Below are 20874 nucleotides of genomic sequence, written 5' to 3' on the forward strand. Positions count from 1 at the left end.
AATCTAATTTTGAAAAAATAAATTAAGGTTAATTTTAGTCAGATATAGGTGCTTTCTTTTATAACAAATACTTAATGCTTATATCTTACAATAATACAATTTTATTTTTATAAATTTATCAAAAAAATATTAAATATTTTTTTTTAAAGTGGGATAAATTTATTTGTAATAAAAAATAAATTTTTAAATAATTAAAAAAACAATTTTCTAATCATATTAATTATTAATTATTACAAATCCGTGGAAGAAATGCAAGTCTGGCCAGAATAAAAAACAAACATTTATTTTCAATTTTCAATTTTCATGCATTTTTATTTCTAGCGTACTATTTATCAATATGGGCACACATATTAATTCGATTGTGAAACAAAGAAAGACAATAAGGTTGAAATCATAAGATATAAGTTCTGATATAATTTCATAATTAAAAATAATTACGTCTTATTTGTATAATCCTTTTATACACAATTGTGAATATTACAAAGAAAAATTTATTTGTACCATATATTAGGAAACTAAACGTAGCATAAGAGCATCAATAATAGGAATAAGTGCTTTTAACTAAAGAATTTTTTTTAACAATGAACACTATATATGGTTGAAAGAATATTACACTTGAAGAAGATTTGAAAAAGAAGCTCAAAATAGATTATAAAAAATAAAAAAAATAGATTTCTGCAAACTTATCGCAATATAAACAAAACGAAAATCTGAAACAAATTTAAATTATTAAAATTATCAAAATAGCATCCAATATAAATTCAATAATAATAACGTTACGAATGCCAAAGTATAAAATATCAAAAACTAAAAAAATAAGTTTTGCTAAGAATAATAATAAAACAATAAAACAATATACACAATCATTCGAATAGATTAGGATCAAAGCTATTATAATCTATAGAATATAGAATATATAAAGGATGTCGCAAGAAGTAATTTTGATAGAAAACATAGATTTATAATTAAAAATTGTAAATTTTTTATTGATTCATAAAGTATATAATATAGGATTATTGTTATGTATGGAATAGTATATCAAGTAAAATTTGATCCGATGATATCTGCATATCTAAAATCAGTGACATGTGAATGCATTTGTTTTTCAATAATCACTCGTTGATTTTCTAAAATGTGACAATTTTGTCGATTAACCAATCTATCAAGATGAAAATGAACCTCATCGCTAAAGATTTTGTTCGAAAAACTTTTATAATTTTTAAAATATTGATCAACAATGAAAATGCATTGTTTTATCGTATAGCGCTTCATTTTTAATCATCCTAAACATCAGTTGTCATACTGTTTTTTTTTCATTGGCAACATTTTTTAGCGCACAAATGACGCAAAATTCAAATCTTGCATGAATTTTGGGATATCCTTTATTAAAAAAAAAATCTAAGATTTAAGGTTATATACTCAGCAAGAGAAGCAGAAAATATTCAATGAACATAGATTCTGCAATTGATTCTTTCAATATATCGATTTATTTTTTTATAAACTTAAGATTTAATTCAATTATTACTAACATTATCAATATTAATTAATATTAATAAATATTATTTTATTATGAGACTTTGTCTTTTTGCAATGATCTTTCATTTGAGATTATCTATTAAATGAATGATTGCAGAAATTTTTTTAATAATTGAGAGATAAAATCAACTGAATTGTTTGAACTATATTTTTTATTTCAATTTGAATTTCTCGATTAATAACAAATGTCTTCTCTGTATTAGAATTTTCAATCAATGAAGAATAATAAAATCAATTTATGAAATCGGCTAAATAAAATTTACAACGCTTATTGGATGACTATAAATATGTCAACAATGACGCTCCACATAATTTTAATTTTTTAACTGTAGAATAATTATAATTTTATTGATACTACTTTGAATTGTGCTGCTATCAAATAAAATTGATTTGATCTGATGTATCGATCTGGTCGAAAATAAACGCATATTCCGTATGTTTTCTCACTAACATCGCAGAAATCGTATAATCCAATTTTTATTGTTAATTTAATTATGACGTTTTGTTCAAAAATAAATGGAAACATAGATAGTATATTGATCCAATATAACGAAAATTTACAGATAAATTTACAGATTTTTATAATTCATATTTATATTTCAAACATATTTTTTGAAACATTTTTGCGAATATAGTCAGAAAAGAATCATAAATTTTTGCAATTTCAAAATGTTTTTGTGATATATAAAGGAAACTATTATTTTTATTATTATGTGTAAAAAATAGAATTCGTTAAATTCTACAATATTCTGAAAGTTTTTAAAATAGTAGATTTAGTAAATTTACTGAAATACTACTATTGATACTTTCTGTTAGCAATTAACTTAAAGAGAAAACTTTTAATTTCTTATTAGACATTGTTAGATATTCAGATCAGCTAATTTAAATAGTTGCATTAACTTTTTCTATAATGCAGTCTTTATTGAAGCTTAACATAATATTAATAATTTTTATAGAAGTTATGCAGAAAAATGTGGAGAATTAAAAATTATTTATCATCTATCAATTTGGTAAAGCAGTTATAAAGATAAAGTATTAATATAAAGTTAATAATCAAATATAATGTTTGATATATATGAAATATAATATAATATTTAATATTTTAACAGTAAGTTTTTATTTATCTATTGTGTTATATTATGTGATTTTCCGAATAAACCAAAAATTATCTATATTTTTTCGATGTCGCTTATAAGAATATATTAATGTTCGAAATCGAAGAAAAATGTACAAAAGGTTTTCTTGTTTTTTTTTTTTTTGAGTCCTTATAGAAGATAAAAAATATTTTCGAGATATTTTATGCAAAAAAAAATTATATTATTTGTTAAAAATTATTTAATTTTTTGTATGACTTATATTGACTATTCCATGATAAATAATAATTATCGTGACAGAAAAATGTCGAATATGTGTCCAAGATTGAAATATTCCAGCATTACTCTTTAATATTTCTGTCACAGATTTTCAACTGCACTATAATTTCATTGAAACACAAATAACACAAAAGTGGAATGTTGATTTATTTAATTAATTTTTCAATTATGAAATTAATTGTTGCATTTGTACTTAATAACGCTCTACAATTTATTGTTGTTAATTTGAGCAGATCGTTGTTTAATAAATTAATAACAAATATTTTTGTTATTAATAATAATTAATAACAAATTTTTTGTTCTCTTGTTGATCGGAACCATTGGTATAATTATTGATGCAAACTGGTTATTCTAATTGAGGTTTTTCGGTTCAAAATGAGTTTGATCAAAGATTTTATTCTATCTTATATGATGTTTTCTTATATATTAACTGTATTTCTGATAATTAAAATGCTATCAAGGCATTATTTGCATGAGTTATAGAATAAATAAAATAAACATTAATTTTTCGATATATTATGATTACATGTATATAGTTAAAAAGATGGATTAATTGCGTTTATCGAAAAATCCATGTATTTTATGAATTGTAGATTATTATATCTATTAATTTTTGAACTCAAAAGACACGAGTTGCGTTATTATATTTTTTAATTATTTTTGTATTTTGTATACAACTATTAGTTTTTACAAAATCTTTTTTAATAGATTTGCTTACCGGATAATACTTTAATTTTAATAACTAAACTTTAATTTTATATATTTCTTATATATTTCTTCAATTTATTAATATTTTAATTGATATATTTTTAAAATTCATAATATTATTGAAATATCTTGCTATTTTTGTTATTGAAAACTCTTTTTAATATTTAGTTTATTCTATTAAAAAAAAATAATAAATTAGCAAGAGTATTTTATAAGAGAACTTATATTTCTAATTTCTCTAAAAAAGATAGATAAACAATCATCTATTAATTTCAGTATTTATAAAAATATTCTAAAATTATTCTTTGTTAAGTCTAGACTATTTAAACGATTTTGAATATTACACAAATAGTGCTTGAACTGATGCTATTTCTACTGTTATAGGACTATATCATGTTATAAGTTTTGAGTGAACGAATGATGATTTAATTGTTTGCTAATATTTGAGCTAATTGATGACTATAATGATTCTAACTGTACTTTGATATAAATTATATCATTGCTATATTCTATTTCTATTTTAACTAATGTAATCTAAAAAACTATTATGGCCTTTGATTTTTTCTCCAATCATTTTTCATGAAAATGCAAGAGGGATCAATAAGAGAGAATTAGAGGGACAGTTGATAGTACAGAAAGATAGTTGGAAGGCATTGGAAGGCAGTTCGGTTTCGAAGGATGGGAATTTCTTGTAAAGTTGCATCGCAACACATGAAGATCAGGATCTTTGCGCTTACTTTCACAATGATCCGTCGCAAGGCATGCAAGTGTGACTGAGATGACTATTATCTCTATTTAAATTGATCTAGAAAGCATTAGAGAATTGTACCCGTTCATAAATTACTGTTAAACTTGAAATTGAAAATATTTGAGCTATTGAAAATAAAATTCAAACTACCTGACCGCTTCATAAGTTTTGTCCTTAATATTCTCGTTATCTAATGCCAAAAGAAAATGAAAATCTCATTTTAATTATCTATATATTAATTAATTAAAAAAAATAAAAAAAATTAAAGAATATAAGAAAAAATAACCCAATATTATTATTATATTTTTAATTTATATACTTCGAGTTTAATTATACAGTTCAAGTTTTATATTAATTTATAATTATTTTTTTATTTTATTTTGATGTTTAATATAATTAATTTATAAATAAAATAAAAAAAAATATTCTTTCTATTTTTTATTCTTTCTTTCTTTTTATTTATTTAAGAAATTAAATATCCAGCATTAGGAAAATTTTCTTATGTACAAATGTTGTTAATTCTAATCAGTGATTTTATAAAAATATTTGAAACAAACAGATTAATGTCGATTCACTTATTAATTCACTCATATTTTTGCAAAGAATGGAAATATATATAATAGTGTCCTTTATAAATAAAATATAACATAATGAGATTATTGAAAATTTTGTGTAATGAGAAATTTTGAATAAAGTGTATAATCATCGATTTTTTGTTGATCTGATTTGCCAGATCTATAAATCTTTTTAAATTTTATTGATTTGTAAGTTCTTTAAAAAAAACTATTGTGCTGAAAGAGCACAAGTTCTTTTCTCTAAAAATTTCAAAAGATGTTCATACAATAACTTTTATTTTTCAAGGTTAACTCTCATTGCTATGTCGATAGCCATCTTTGAAAGTCATAAATATTCCATGATAAAACCGATTTCCAAATTTCACAATATATGAAACTGAAAATAGCTTTTCAAATCAAAATTTTTAAAGTAAGCAAAATATTAGAATGTAGTATTTTTGAAATTTTCATCCTATGATACAACGCTTTATAATCAAGGATTTTTCAATTCAAATATATAGACATTTTGAGGAAAAAATTATTAGTCTAATTTATTTGTTTAATATTTAACAAAATAGAATATCTTCATTTTTTGCGTTCACGTTTATTAAACAAATTGTAATAAATTATTTTGCGGAAGAAACGACGATACATATATTTTATTCATGATGATGCATCACTACATTTTTATTAAACCATTTCGAAATCTTTTGAATTCGTATTTCGGAGGATTGATAGAAAATCTATATCACATTTATAAAATTTAATTTAAATTTAACTAAATTTTTTTCTTTACGATACGATTAAAGATATGTATAAATCGGATTAATAAATAAGAAATATAATTAATAATAAATTAACCAAAATGATTTTATTTTTTGAATTTTTAGATGAACAAGACATAGAAAATAAAAATTTTAAATTCAAATATGAAAATATTTTGAACAAAATTCATTTAATTAATGACGAAATTTTAATATAATTTTTCAAAAGAACATGGTTTGTGACCCATAATTTCTTTGAAACTTTTTATCTTTACAATAAAAAAAAATTTGATCTTGAAATTTGATCGTGCTCAAGATCAATTTTGCGGAAACTTTTTTTACAGATCTTTACGGATCCAAATAAAATAATGTTTGTAATAATTGTAAAACATAATATTTTATATATATTCTCTATAAAGAAATGTAATATTTGAACATAATAGATCTTAAAATCTCCCAACTTATTTTATAAATTTCAGAAACTTTTATGCATTTTTTTTCATAAAACAGATTTAATTACATTTTGTAGATCTTTTTCAACCAATTTTATTTTATTTTTCTTATTATTTATTTATTTATATTTATGTATTATTAAAAAAAAGAATTTATACTATTTATAAAGTAATAACTTATACACATTAATATTATTATTAATTTAATTAGATTTATTAAGTAATTTAAGATAATTATTTTAATTAATTTTAGATAATATTAAATATTATTTAAATAATTAAATAGAATAGAACAGATTAGATAATATAAATAAATTTAATTTTATACATTATATTCTACAATTCATAATTCATGTGTTTATTCTATTTTACTGTGCCCATCTCATACAAAATTATTTTTATTTAAATATATAAATTTTTAAATAAAAAGAGAAAGTTATATAAAATAAAATAAAAATGTTAAATTTCATAAAAATATTTATAATATTTCAAACAATAATTATTTATTAATCATATTATATATTTATTTATTAATTATAAATATTATAATTGTAAATATTAAATTATTTATTTTTTTTTATAGTTAAAAACTCATCAAAATCGAATTTTATATCTAAAAAATTTATTTTAAATAATTTTTTTTATGTATCAATCGATTTTTTTTTAATTTCTTTTAAATTTATTCGTTCTTTCAAAACAAAATATTTAAAAAAATATTCAAAAACATGATATTTTAAAAAATTTTTAATCTATATCACCGCTATTTTTCTATTATATATTTTTATATATGTATAAAATATGAATTGTAAGTCATTTAATTTATATAAATAAATTCAGTAATATTTTGTATTAGTTTGTTTTTTATTTTTGATGTAATAAATTGCTTTAATATCATTAATAGATAAACATGAGAAGCATTGCACTTGATTGCATATCATCGTATCCAATTTTGAAAAAGTTCATTTTTTTAAAATGTCAAAGAAAATTATGAAATATTCAATAAAAAATATTAAAAATGATATTCAACATAAAAATATTGAAATTTCTACTATAAACATATTATCGAGCAAAAATGATGAGAATTTATTTTCTCTTTCATTTAACAAATACAATGAAAAATTATATATAGAGACAAAAATGTTCATAGGCTTTTTTAAATCGAGTAATTTTTTTAAAATTGAACCAAACGATTTGAATTTTTTTGATATGTTAAATAATTTACTTTATAACATGTAACATATGTAAAAAAAATTTTTAAATTATTAATCAGATTATGAAGAAAAAAAGAAAGTCATCATTTTTACTCTTTTATTTGAATTTGTAATGATTTAAAATAAAATCAATTTCATCAAAATCAATTGTTATGAGCTACCAATAATGCTTAAATTTATGATTTTTTTATGATTCTCGATCTATAATTATAATAAATTTAAAAAATTTTATATTTTTCGATGCTTGTAATTTTTTTATGTCAATCGATTTCGATAAAACTATATGTATAACTTATTTAGATCTATTATTAGATCTATAAAAAATATTTTTTAAATCTTTATTATAAATTTAAATTTAAAAATGCTTTAAATTTAAAAATTATGATTTTTATTTTTTTCACAGCAATTTTTTAAAATTTTAACCAGTAATTTTAAATTTTTTTTTAAATTTTTTTATCGAAAAAATTAAAATTATATTCGGCAACTTAACTAAGAGATTCGAGTTTTTTGTTAATTATTAAAATCCAATGATTTTGAATATTGTACAAATGAGAAATGAACTATGATATTACTCGAAGAACTTACAGTTATAGGACTGTACAATTCATGAATGATTTACTTTGTTTGATGGACTGACTGATTAACAGCTTACTGTGATGATTCTAACTGTACTCTGATATGAACTGTATCATTGTTGAATTGTCTTATTCTAATTGATCTGATTTAGAAGACTGTTACAAGTCTTGGTTTTTCTTTCAATTATTCTTTTCTGTGAAAATGCAAACTAAGAAGAAGTTAGAGGAACTAATAATCGCGTTGGAAGATTATTATTTCTAAGGATGGACTTATGTTTGCGTGGAGGTCAATTATAATCGCTTCAGTCAATTATAATCATTTCAGTCCGTTGCTAAGTGCGTAAATATAACTTGTAAAATGACTATTGTAGTTGCATTTCCATTTTAATTATATAGTAAGGATCTGAAAAGCGTTAGGGAATTGTACTCATTTGTAAATTATTGCTAATTACTGCTACTGAAAATGGAACCATTGAAAATAAAATATGAATTGTCTGATCGTTTCTCAGTTTTATCTTTAAGTTTCGCAGTTTTATCTTTAATAAATTATATCTTAGAAAAAAATTGAAATTATCTTTGATTTTTTTTATGAAATTAAAAACAAAAAATTTAAAAAAGAAACTTAATTATCTTTAATCTAAGGAAGAAACTTAAGAATCTTAGATTTTTAAAATTAAAACTAAATAATCATATCACTAATAATTGAAATATTTATATAATGTATTTCAATATAAATCAAATCAAGATTATACTTTTATCTCATCTAATATATATATAATTGTATATTATATAATTATATTATAAATATTTATCAACAATTATTAAAATTTATAAAATATAACTGTTGCATTTATTACAAATAAGCTTAATTCAAAATCAGTAATAAGAGATTATAATAATATTTCATATATATTTTATGTATCCAAATATTTATATAAATATAATTATCCTAAATATATTTAGGAAACACTTAAAGAATAGAAAATCTAGATTTATTAAATATAATAATCAACTGAATATTATAGAATTAATTATAAGTGATATAATTAAATCAAATTTATTAACTATTCTATATTCAGTACATAAGAAAAATATAATTGCATGCACTATTTATATATAATATATAATATTATATAATATATAATATATATAATAATATATTATATAATATATAATATATAATATATAATATATAATATATAATATATAATATATATTATTAATTTTTTACTATCAGATATTATACTATCAAAATATATTATAATCAAAATATATATTATACTATCAAAATATTATTGTCATTTAAATCAACTAAAAAAATCAACTAAAAAAAGATAGCAAAATTTGATATATTTGATTATAAATTTTATATATGCATTATTATTTAATTTATTATAAAATAATTGCATTAAAAATATTTGTTACAAAAATGTTGTATTTTGTTATTTGTAGTCTGCTTCTATATATATATTTATCCTTATAATGATGTATTCTTTCTCATTTTTTAATTATATTTCTCGAATTCAGTAATAAATGAAATAATTTTTTTGTTTTTTACAAAAAATAATTTTAATATTTTACATTATTTTTCAGATATATATTATTATTATTTATTTATTTATTCAATAAATATAAGATATAAGAATTAAGCAATAAAAAATGCAAAAAGTTAAGATTTTCAGTTTATAAAAAGAGAGAAAATTGAATTATTAATTTTGCTGAATTATTGCTAATTTTATTGAATTATTAATATTAATATTGCGATATTATCATATAAAATATCATTAAAATATAATATATTATATTATATTATTATGATATATTAATATATGTGCAATATATCTGTGCAATCAAATTTAACTTATCACTTCTAAATTTAAATGCAGATATTCATAATGATTTTTCTCATTGGAAAATAAATTACAAGTATAAATATGGTATTCTAATATATTTAAAATCATTAATTTTACACATGAATAATTTTTAAATCAATGAATTTCTAAATTTAAAATTAATATTTTTGGACTCTACTATTAAAAAATTATTAGCAATTCTTGATACTCCAAAATAATCTTAATTTAAATAATCCTTAATTTTTTTATATATTAAAATATTAAATTCATTATATATATATATATATATATATATATATAATTATAAAATACTAAAATTGCAAGGATAACAATCGCCTGGATCAACAGAACTAATATATAATATATATTTATATTTGAATGTTATATGTATAACATATTAATAATGTGTTTTCTATTTGCAGAATAAATTCATTATTGAGCATAGGATTTCTAACTTCAAGATGGGTGTTGTACAATGATTATATTTTTCTTCATATTTATAATATACATAAATTACTATTTATCTTCTTACAATATTATTTTATTACAATATATCTAATCAATATTAATATATTTTATCTGATTTTTTTTTTGGTTTTTATGATTCATCAATTCATAGTAAAATAGAAAAAGTGAAATAAAATATTATATCATTTCAAATATCATTTAAATATATTACTTCTATTCACTATAATATTTATACATTATTTATATATATATAATTATTAAAAATAATGTATATATTTAATTTTTTAAAAAAACAAATTAATTGTATTCTATATTATATTTTCATATTTATTTCTTATTTCATAATGCCAATTGACTTCCGTTATTGACAAACACAATGTTGGCAACCATGACTTGTAGATAATTAAAATTAGATGTGATTGCTGTGATATAATATGGTAATTTTTAATTTTTTTAAATTTTTATTATATAGTTTTATTTATTTTAGTGACGTATAAATTAATAATCATCAATATAATTCAATATAATTTCAAGTTTATATTAAAAACTTTAAAATTAAAAAAATAAAACTTAAATGATCAATTTAATCAATTATTTCATTTATTTATTATGAATTTTATATTACATAAATTAAGAATTATATATTTTTAAAAAATTACAATATGTTTGTAATGCACTAATTTACCAATATTATAATATATTATATTATATATTATAATTATATATTACATATATTATATGTAATAACAAACAATATTGATGTATTCAGAAATAAATTTTTTTAAAAATAAATTTTAAATAAATCTTAAGAAAATAAATAAGTAATTTTAATTAAATTACTTTGAAATACAAGAAATATAATAAAAAAATAATATATATATATTTTTTTAATTTTTTACTTCTTGAGAATCTTCAGTCTCCCAATCGCTTAAATCTTCTTCCCACCCATTATTTTCTTCAACTGTTCCTAATTCATTTAATACTGTCACATCAAATACACTTTTTATTATTTGTGGTTGTTGTACATGTAAAATTTGTGTTTTTTTTATCACAGGTTCCATATCTGTGAAATAATTATATTCTTCTTTAATAGAGTCAATTAATTTTGAATTTTTAATATCAAGTTCTGAGATATCAGATAAAATAGACGATTTTTTTGTTAATTTTAATTCAGTAGTTTTATTTTTATTTTTATTTAATACCATATCTGTAGTAATTTTCAATGTTGAATTAGGAATTGAAATATCATTAGATTTTGATTGGGATTGAGATATTTTCTTGGAAGGTTGTAAAATTTTAAGAATGTCTCCTGTTTCTTGTATATCCCAATCAGACCATGTATATTCTTCTTCGATAATTGAAGATGTAATCTCTTTTTTATCTTCACCACCGTCTGGAGATGGCCTTTCAGGTAAATCAATTATTTTTTGAATACTCATAGGAATAGTAAATTGAGCAATATTTATGCTATTGTCAATTTCGTTGTTATCTTTTAATTTATTTGGCCGTCCATCTGTAAATAACTTTCCTCTTTTTCCACCAATTACAGTTGCAGCACCTAGGATGGGAACTATATCGGCTAATGCTTTTAATGTTGCAGAAACAAGATGATCATTTGTATCTTTAATTCCAACAAGTAATTCAGGAAGTATTTGAGATTTTAATTCATCATCTTGGAATGTGTAAACAAATGAGTTAAAATGTGATAAAAGCACTAAACGTATTGATACATCTCGTATACAAAACATCTGCAACAATTTGGGCACCAAATAGACTTTAAATGTAGAAATCGAAAATAAGTTACTACTTGTCTTGTCATTTCCATCTATAAATAAAATATATGGAATCTTTTGAATTACATTAAATATAACATATTATTACTTAGTTTTACCTTTTGGTTTTAAAATAAATGGTAAAAGCTGTTCTTGAGCTGTTATGTCTAATAAAACCATTCTTGAAAGCAGTAAACGACCTAATTGTTCTGCAATAATATTTTCAGGAAATATTTTCAATTTTTTTATTAAGGTTCTGTAATATAATTAAAAATTTTAATTCAAATATAATTTTATGGAATTAATAATAATTTGTTTATACTTTTATAAAAAATATTTACCTAAAAAATATTTCTTTTTCTTGGCTATTTTTTAAAGGTAATTCATCTAAAAATGCATATATTTTCATAAAATCATGGGTGAAAAATGGATGTTGAAGTACATGAGATAATTCAGTTCGTAAAGAAGGATCTGGATTTTGCAGATTTTCTTTACAAAATTGTTTAAATTCTAAAAGACTGGGTACATCAGCTAAAATAAAATAAGATTTCCTATTCATAATTATTTTAGATAAATTACAATTTAAATTCGTATATCATTTACCTGGATCCTTTAATTTCAGTATATCTTCTGCTAAAACTCCAAATGCATATACATCAATTGTTTTAAAATTTTTTGAAATGAAAATTGTATCTTCATTAGAAGATATTGCTTTTTCATATCTATATTTTCTTATTCTTTGTAAATAAAAAGAAGTTAAATCTTTAAATTTACATAAACATTCTAATCCACCAAGTTTCCAACATCCTTCTAATGTAACATAAATGGAACTTTCACAAAGATTATTGTGAGAAATATATGCTTTCTCATGAAGAAAAACCAATGCACGTAAAATATTATATAGGCCCATGCATATTTGCAAAGTACTTTGATTTTCTATTGATTGAATTAAAGGTTTAACTTGTTCAGTAGCTAGAAAAAATTTACTACCTTTCGACCATGAAGAAACATACTTCAATATACAAGGATGTCTATATAACATTAAATTCTGAAACATATGTCTATTATTATTGTAAACAATAATTATTTATTTAATTAAAATAATATCATTAAAAAAAAACTAAAAAATGAATGTATATAATATTTATGTATAAAATTCTATAATATATGCAAAGTAATTAATATATTAACGTTAACCTTTGCAGCTTTTTCTAAAGGCGATGGACTTCCAAAATTTGCATTATAATGCAAAGATGGTTCACTGACAAATACTGAAATATTTTGTATATTATGACCATTCATATAAGCCATATAATGTATCCAAAAATCTGTTATTTCCACAGGTTGTTCATCAATTTTAAGCCCATTAAGGGCACTTTTTTCATTCCCCATTAATTTTGTTGATTTCTTGAGAAAAGGAATTTATATACACTAATTAATGATTAAAAGTAATAATTAAATAAGAAACATTTATTTTTTATTATAAAAAATTTCCTTATGATTGTTTTAATTTTTAACTTTAAAATATTTCACAGTGACGAATTATGATCAACTATTTTTGGTCTTTATGATACGATAGATGTCTCATACATGATGACTATAAGAAAATCTATTTCATCGGTTTTCTCCGTTATATTTTAAAAATATATACTTTTATTGAATTTACTATTTATTATTATTTAACATTAAAAAATATTAAATAAAACATTTTTATTTGAAAGTTATTAAGATAAATTATATTGATATAAAAATTTTTTAATTTTAAAAATATAAAAAAATCTAAAATTAGTTATCTTAAACATTGCTAAGTATTGAAAAATAATTTATAAATAGTTTATAATATTCGTTTTATTTTCATTTTTAATTATTTATATAAATTAAATTTTCAATATAAATGGATGAAAAATTATAAATATTCTATAAATTTAAAAATAGGTAGCGAGAGTCCATCATGTTATATTATTGTTTTTTGCATTTTTTAAATTTACATAAAGTGATTTATTGAAAGTATGTAATTTCATCAATTTTTTATAACATATAGATATAGTATTTAATAATATATATAATTTTGTTCAATAATTTAATTTCAAATACTGTATAAAAATACACATGCATATATTCAAAATAATAAAAATTATTATTATAATCACATTTTAACATATATTATTGTAACATTTGTATATGAATAAATGTTTATTCATCTTTTTTTAATGTTCGTTTCTAAAATATATAGCACTTCCACAAATTTTATGTTTTTTAATTATAAATAATTATAAATATATGTTAAAATACATATTTTTTTTTATTATTGAATATGATATATATATTTGTTTATTATTATTATTTAATTAAATTGTAACCGACAGACCCTTGCTCCTGCATTTATTCATATTTTTCATATAAAATCCAAAAAAAAGACTACATCGCAAGATTAAATGACAAATAGATAAATTAAATAAATTATATGTAAATTTTTAAAATATTTTCAGATATTTGCATATAAACGATTTCTGTATTATCATTTTACTTACTTATACGTCCTTGATTTTCTTCGTCATTCTTGTGTTGTCTAAATATTTATTGCTAAATTTTTACTTGTAAAAATATTATTTAATCATTACATAAAATGATAATATATGTATCATTATTAATGATATTAATAATGTTAAGAATAAAAATATTAATGAAAACTATAATGATGATTGTGATTATAAAATCGCATATTATTAATAAAAAAAATAGTGATATATTAAATTCATAATTAAGATGATAATGGATTTAATGAAAACGATTATAATGATGATTAATGGTTATTTTTTCAAATAATATCAATGTAAATGTAATGCAACAAATAAAATAGTAATATAAAATAAAATTAATAATGATATAATATAAAATAAATAATTAAAAATAATTAAGAAATTGAAACAATATTAATAAGAGAATATTATCATAATTAATAATACATTATAATAACATTAGCAGTAAGAGAAATAATGAAAATAACATTATCTGATATATTGTTGTTATGAATCATTCTAATTTAATATTAATCTTATTAATTAATAACAGAGTAATGTTATATATCACATAATAAAAAATAGAAAGATTTATACTATTATCATTGAATTAGTATCATTGAAAGATCAATTAATTTCAATGAATAATAATAATAAATTTGAAATAATAGAAAATAATATATCGTAAAATATAATTATTTCTTTTAAATTATTTTTTTTTCAAATATCTCAAACTCAATATTTAAAATTATTGAAAGAATACAAATTAAGCATATTCTATATATAAATTTTCAAATATATGCCTTTACACTGATAATACATTTCAATATATATCATTTAAATCGGATCATCAAATTTTGTATAAAAATATACAAATAAAATAATTTAATCTATTAATTAATTATTATATATAAAATATTTATAATCTATTAGTTTATGTATTATTTAATTTTAATTATTTAAACAATATCAATATATTTTAAAGGAAATAAAAATTTTTATTGATTTTTTATAGAGTTATAAAAAAAAAAAAATAAAATGCAATAAGAATATGCTATACAAATAATGAAATAGATTTGGCAGTTTCGTTTTTTAGAGTTTTTTAGAGTTTCTTCAATATAATATTATATTTTAAATATTAAATAGATTTTAAAGAAATATCATCATTCTAAAAAATTGGTAAATATTAATTTCTGTAAATACTATTATTTATTTAAAAGATTAATTTGTTTATTAGTTTCCTTTTCTTTAATAATATCATTATTATTAGGATAAAAATATCATATAATTATGATGATGATGTCGACAAGGATAATAATGATGATAAAATTGAGGTAAAATAGTTAATAGATGTAATACTAGTAATGATGATGATGATGATGATGATGATGATGATGATGATGGTGATGGTGATGATGGTGATGATGATGATGATGATGATGATGATGATGATGATGATGATGATGATGATGATGATGATGATGATGATGATGATGATATTAACAACAACAACAACAATAACAACAACAACAACAACCACAACAATAATAATAATGATAACAATAATGATAATAATAATGGTAATGATAATAATGATAATCATAATGATTATAATCATAATGATAATAATGATAATGACAATAATAATGAAATAAAATTAAAGGAAACTTTTCTGGGCATTCACATAGAATATAATAATAAAAATAATAATGTTATCAATATTAATAATAATCATGATGATGACAACAATACTACTACTACTACTACTACTACTATTACTACTACTACTATTACTACTACTACTACTATTACTATTACTACTACTACTACTACTAATAATAGTATTAGTAATAGAACTAGTGGTAGTAATAGTAGTAGTACTAGTACTAGTACTAGTAATAGTAATAGTAGTAGTAGTAGTAGGAATAATAATAGTAATAGAAATAGTAATAGTAGTAGCAATAGCAGTAATAATAATAGTAATAATAGTAGTAATAGTAATAGTAGTAGGAATAATAGTAGTAATAGAAACAGTAGTAGTAGTAGCAATAGCAGTAATAATAATAATAATAGTAGTAGTAGTAGTAGTAGTAGTAGTAATAGTAGTAGTAGTAAAAGCAATAATTTTGAAAGTAACTTTTTTGCTATAATAATAATGGATTAGTGGTAATATGTGGTAATAAATAATAACAATAGCAGCGGTAATAGTAATAACGACGGCGATGGTGATGATCATATATTATATATGTTGCAGTATAGTAATACAATAGAAATAATGATGATGATAATGATGACAATAGTATTACAAATAAAATAAAATTAAAATAAAATAATAATAGTTATCATAATAGTGCTTGAACCGCAACGAAAGCAGAGAATATACAATTCTTTTTCTACATATGTACGTTGCGACAGACAGTATTGTGATCTAGTGGAATTTTACTATACGCAAAAATTGGGCGCATTTCAAACTTCTGCAAGCGATACTTCTTGTAATTTCTTCATTTCTTCTAATAATTGATACTCTTTTTGAGAGTGGTTAGGTCATGACAATATATTCAGTACTACAAACGATTGTTGCACTATTTATTTTTCACAAGCTTCACCATGACCGCACAATATATCAATAAACGATTAATGTACACGAACTTTTTTAAATGTCACATTATATTATGGGCAGAGTCATGCAGATCTATACGACCATCGCATGAATATCCTTTTTTTTTTTGTAATTTTGATATACACAACAGTCTTCTTTATCGATCTGATTTTTTTCTTTCTTTTTTCATTTTAATAATGCTCTACAAATAGTAGCAACGGTCGTGCAATATCTTTGTTGAACTATATTTCATAAAAATCTGGTTTTAATATTATCGTATACCACAGACCGCCGTCGTGTCCATACAGAAACATAAGTCTTGTGCACGTATCTCATCTTCACAATTGATAATGTAATTAATTGGTTCGCATGATCGATTGACATCGAGTGAATATACGTTGTGCGCGTCAGTCTAATATTTAACTTTTTTAATTTATTTATTTATTTATTTTAACTGAACAACGTGTTTGTGTCCCTGATGAAAATAGTAATCCATTGGGACTTTTTTTAGATGATAACTATCCTCGATGATATCGATCAAATTTTGTTTTATTCTGGATATTTATCCTAAATCCTTGACATTTGCTGCCATTTTGCTATTTATAGTATTTTTTTCGAACAAAAACGAATGTTCGATAAAAGCGATTTGTTTGTTGAGAATTCATAAAATGTAATACATTTATGATAGTTAATTCGGAACCTTGTATAATATTACCTATCTTTTCCTTTTCAATATATCACGATTAAATTATTTTAACTAGATATGATCAAGTTATTAATACGAATTCTAAGCTCGCAAGCCGCTTTAAATCGAATATAACATCAGTTGGAATTCAATTTGCTCCACGCGTATAGTTAATCATTATCATTTACCTTTCAATCGACGTCACACCATAATGTATGATTGTAAATTGTATTTTTCAAATAGTAGATCGAATATTGTTTTTCACAATTCATTCATTTTGTTGGTTTACTTCTTCCTTATTGTCATTTTCTTGTGAATTTACGTTTGGTTTAGCGCTTCCTTGTTGAGCACCGGAATTACCATCGTTGATTTTATCATTGTGCGAATCTGTTTTTTCATTTGTATCCATTTTGACATTTCCTAAAAAGCAAAAATAAAATAATATAAAAATTTGCAATTAATTTATTTTAATTTGATTATTACTTTGATTGTTTATATAACAATTTGATAGACACGAACCTTGACCAGAATAATATTGCTGTTGCATCTTCATATTTCGTTGTTGCTGTTGTTGATGCAAATTCGATCTATGACGATTGATTTGAGATTGTTGTTGTTGTTGTTGCATGCAATTAGGTTGTTGCTGTTGTGTAGGATTATTCGGATTTGGACCCGGGGTAAATGGAACAACTGGTCTTTGAATAGGTGGTGGATATCTTTGTTGTGATGGTTGAATTCCAGCGCGAGGAGGCATACCCATACCACGTATATTTTGTTGTAAAATCTATAATAATTTTGTCAATTAGTCTTTTCTTTTCTAAATTTTTTCTTTTTTTAAAATGAATATTATATGTATATTATCTTTTTGTTAATTATTTTGTGTAATTTAAAAATCTATTATTATCAATTTTACTAAAAATTTCTATTTTTTATGATACTTTTTTTCTTTTAATTTATTATTATAGAATGATTTATTTGATTTATATGCATATTTATATTTGAAAAATTGATTTTATATAATAAAATAAATAAAAAAAATGTCAAATAAACATATGTATTTATATGTGATGAAGAGTTCAAAAAAGTTCTGCCTATGAAGAATGTGAATCTAATTGATTGTTTCTAATAGAACATAATATAATCATATAAATAAAAAAAAGTTCAAAAAAGTTCTGCCTATGAAGAATGTGAATCTAATTGATTGTTTCTAATAGAGCATAATATAATCATATGAATAGATATGTATTTCGATATAAATATATTTATTAATAAAATATTTATAATAATTTTTAAGATGTTATAAACTTCTGCATTGTTGCATTATAACTTAATTTTTAAGTTAATGATTTAAAAAAATACCACAATTTTTTTATTTTAACATATTAGATTTTTATTTTTTGAGCCATTTAAAATTTATTGCGTATTCAATGCAAATGAACGTGTACGATTTGTGAACAAAAAATGGATTTGAGATCAAAAAATATCTAGTACTTTTAAAATACGGAATTTAATACAATGATGTGGCCTATACATTATATACTAATGTGTATTGAAGTATAATACGGATCAAATATTTTCTTTAAGATTTTGATTCATGTCGAGTATATAAAAATTGATATATAATTTTAATAATTACATAAAAATTATATAAAATACAAAAAAATAATATAACGAATTATTTTAATATATTTTCTGATTCTCATAACAAAAAAATCTTGAGTGAAATACTGAATAGTAAAAATAGTACACGCAATTTTTAGGGTTGTTTAATCATCTATAATCGAAAATTAAGATATATATATATATATATATATATATATATATATATATATATATATATATATATATGTTCATATTACAAATTTTATTTATTTTAAACTATAGATTTATCGCTTGAAATATAGATATATATTTATGAATTATTCTGTATTTGTAACTTATTATATACTATGAAATAAAATTATTTTTCGTATAATGTTAGTATTGTGGATACAAGAAATATATTTATTATTTATGATTATATTATTGATGAAAGGCACATTTTCTTACCAAAGTTGATTGATTAACACCTTGATACTGTTGATATTTATGATGTTGTGTTGGACTAGGTTGTGGTTGTTGAGATGAAGATTGTTGTTTACAATTTCTTGATTTTGGAGATGGTATTTGTGGTGCTGTAAAATATTGTATATCATGTAAAATATTATCTATTGATATATATATATATATATATATATATATATATATATATATATATATATATATGATAGAAATATTTTTATCAAATATTTTTTTTTGATAGAAATTGTTTGATAGAACAGATATGATTTGACTTACTAGAACTGAAAACTGATGCAAGAACATCCTGCTGATTTCCCGATGGACTTTTTAATTGTCTAGGTTGTTCTTGTGGTTGATGTTTGCTAAGAAAAGTGGGACCTGCATTTGCTGGCCCAGGAAGTCCTCCTGTTGGATTACGAAATTGCTGAGCTGCTGCAGCTGCAGCAATTTGTAAACCTGAACTAGATAAAAAGCCTGAGCTGAAATTTTGAAGTCCAACAGGAGTAGCACTGCCAGTTGCCAAACTTTGGCTATGTTGTCCAAATCCCTGAAGTCCGTAATGAGTACCAGTCTGTTGTGTAGCACCTCCTGGCTGATAAAAACCTGTTTGTGATCCGGGAAATACATCTGAAATAAATATAATAATTATGTTAAACAGTAGCAAATGAAAACATAATAATGACAATTTGTGTATAGGATTTATTATGTAATGTACATTTCATTACTTACCAGCTGAAGTTGCGCTATAATAACTATTAGCTGAGGCTTGTACATTCGGACCAGGTCTCTGTACCAATTGGGAATTGCCCATATAACTGCCACTCACGCCGAGTACTTGATTTGGATCATATGGTATGTACGTTAACTAAAAAAAAAAAAAAAAGAAAAAAAAAGAAAAAAAAAGAAAAAAAAAAGAAAAAAAATAAACATACATATCTTGCAAATAATCTAATAAATAACTTCGTGCAGAAATTAAATAACTATTAATTATACGTT

At 21.0% G+C, this 20874-nt stretch overlaps 2 protein-coding genes and 1 long non-coding RNA gene across 8 annotated transcripts in view; 1 reads left to right on the forward strand and 2 right to left on the reverse strand.

The window, feature by feature from the left end:
* The first annotated feature begins 10583 nt into the window (after window positions 1-10583).
* Window positions 10584-12100, forward strand: LOC100576120. Its single transcript, XR_412287.3, has 3 exons — window positions 10584-10679; window positions 11477-11653; window positions 11792-12100. It is a non-coding gene; the product is annotated as an uncharacterized LOC100576120 (long non-coding RNA).
* On the reverse strand, window positions 10828-13620 carry LOC727415 (protein-associating with the carboxyl-terminal domain of ezrin). Of its 3 annotated transcripts, none has more exons than XM_016917249.2 (6): window positions 13212-13618; window positions 13005-13062; window positions 12618-12653; window positions 12356-12545; window positions 12134-12270; window positions 10828-12067 (listed from the first exon to the last, which is right to left on the reverse strand). In XM_016917249.2, exons 1-6 carry the CDS (start codon window positions 13404-13406, stop codon window positions 11130-11132), a joined length of 1554 nt encoding a protein of 517 aa, XP_016772738.1. In that variant the 5' UTR covers window positions 13407-13618; the 3' UTR covers window positions 10828-11129. The 3 variants fall into 3 exon arrangements, with proteins under 3 accessions (XP_016772738.1, XP_001123124.3, XP_026295330.1); XM_026439545.1 differs by having other exon boundaries at window positions 11134-11305; window positions 11445-12067; window positions 12618-13062; window positions 13212-13616; XM_001123124.5 differs by having other exon boundaries at window positions 12618-13062; window positions 13212-13620.
* A 3421-nt stretch (window positions 13621-17041) lies between these two features.
* Window positions 17042-20874, reverse strand: part of LOC409242 (protein PRRC2C) — a 33809-nt gene continuing 29976 nt past the window's right edge. For 3 of the 4 annotated variants that reach the window (XM_006571861.3, XM_006571863.3, XM_006571862.3), the window contains exons 15-19: window positions 20608-20743; window positions 20155-20505; window positions 19867-19991; window positions 18337-18601; window positions 17864-18237 (exon numbers count right to left, since the gene is read on the reverse strand). In XM_006571861.3, coding sequence (XP_006571924.2) covers window positions 18086-18237; window positions 18337-18601; window positions 19867-19991; window positions 20155-20505; window positions 20608-20743 — 1029 coding nt within the window. In that variant the 3' untranslated portion in view covers window positions 17864-18085. Of the gene's footprint in view, window positions 18238-18336; window positions 18602-19866; window positions 19992-20154; window positions 20506-20607; window positions 20744-20874 lie in introns of all 4 variants that reach the window. The other variant, XM_003251775.4, reaches the window with a different exon arrangement.

Source organism: Apis mellifera, linkage group LG3, assembly GCF_003254395.2.
Source record: "Apis mellifera strain DH4 linkage group LG3, Amel_HAv3.1, whole genome shotgun sequence".
Taxonomy (NCBI): domain Eukaryota; kingdom Metazoa; phylum Arthropoda; class Insecta; order Hymenoptera; family Apidae; genus Apis; species Apis mellifera.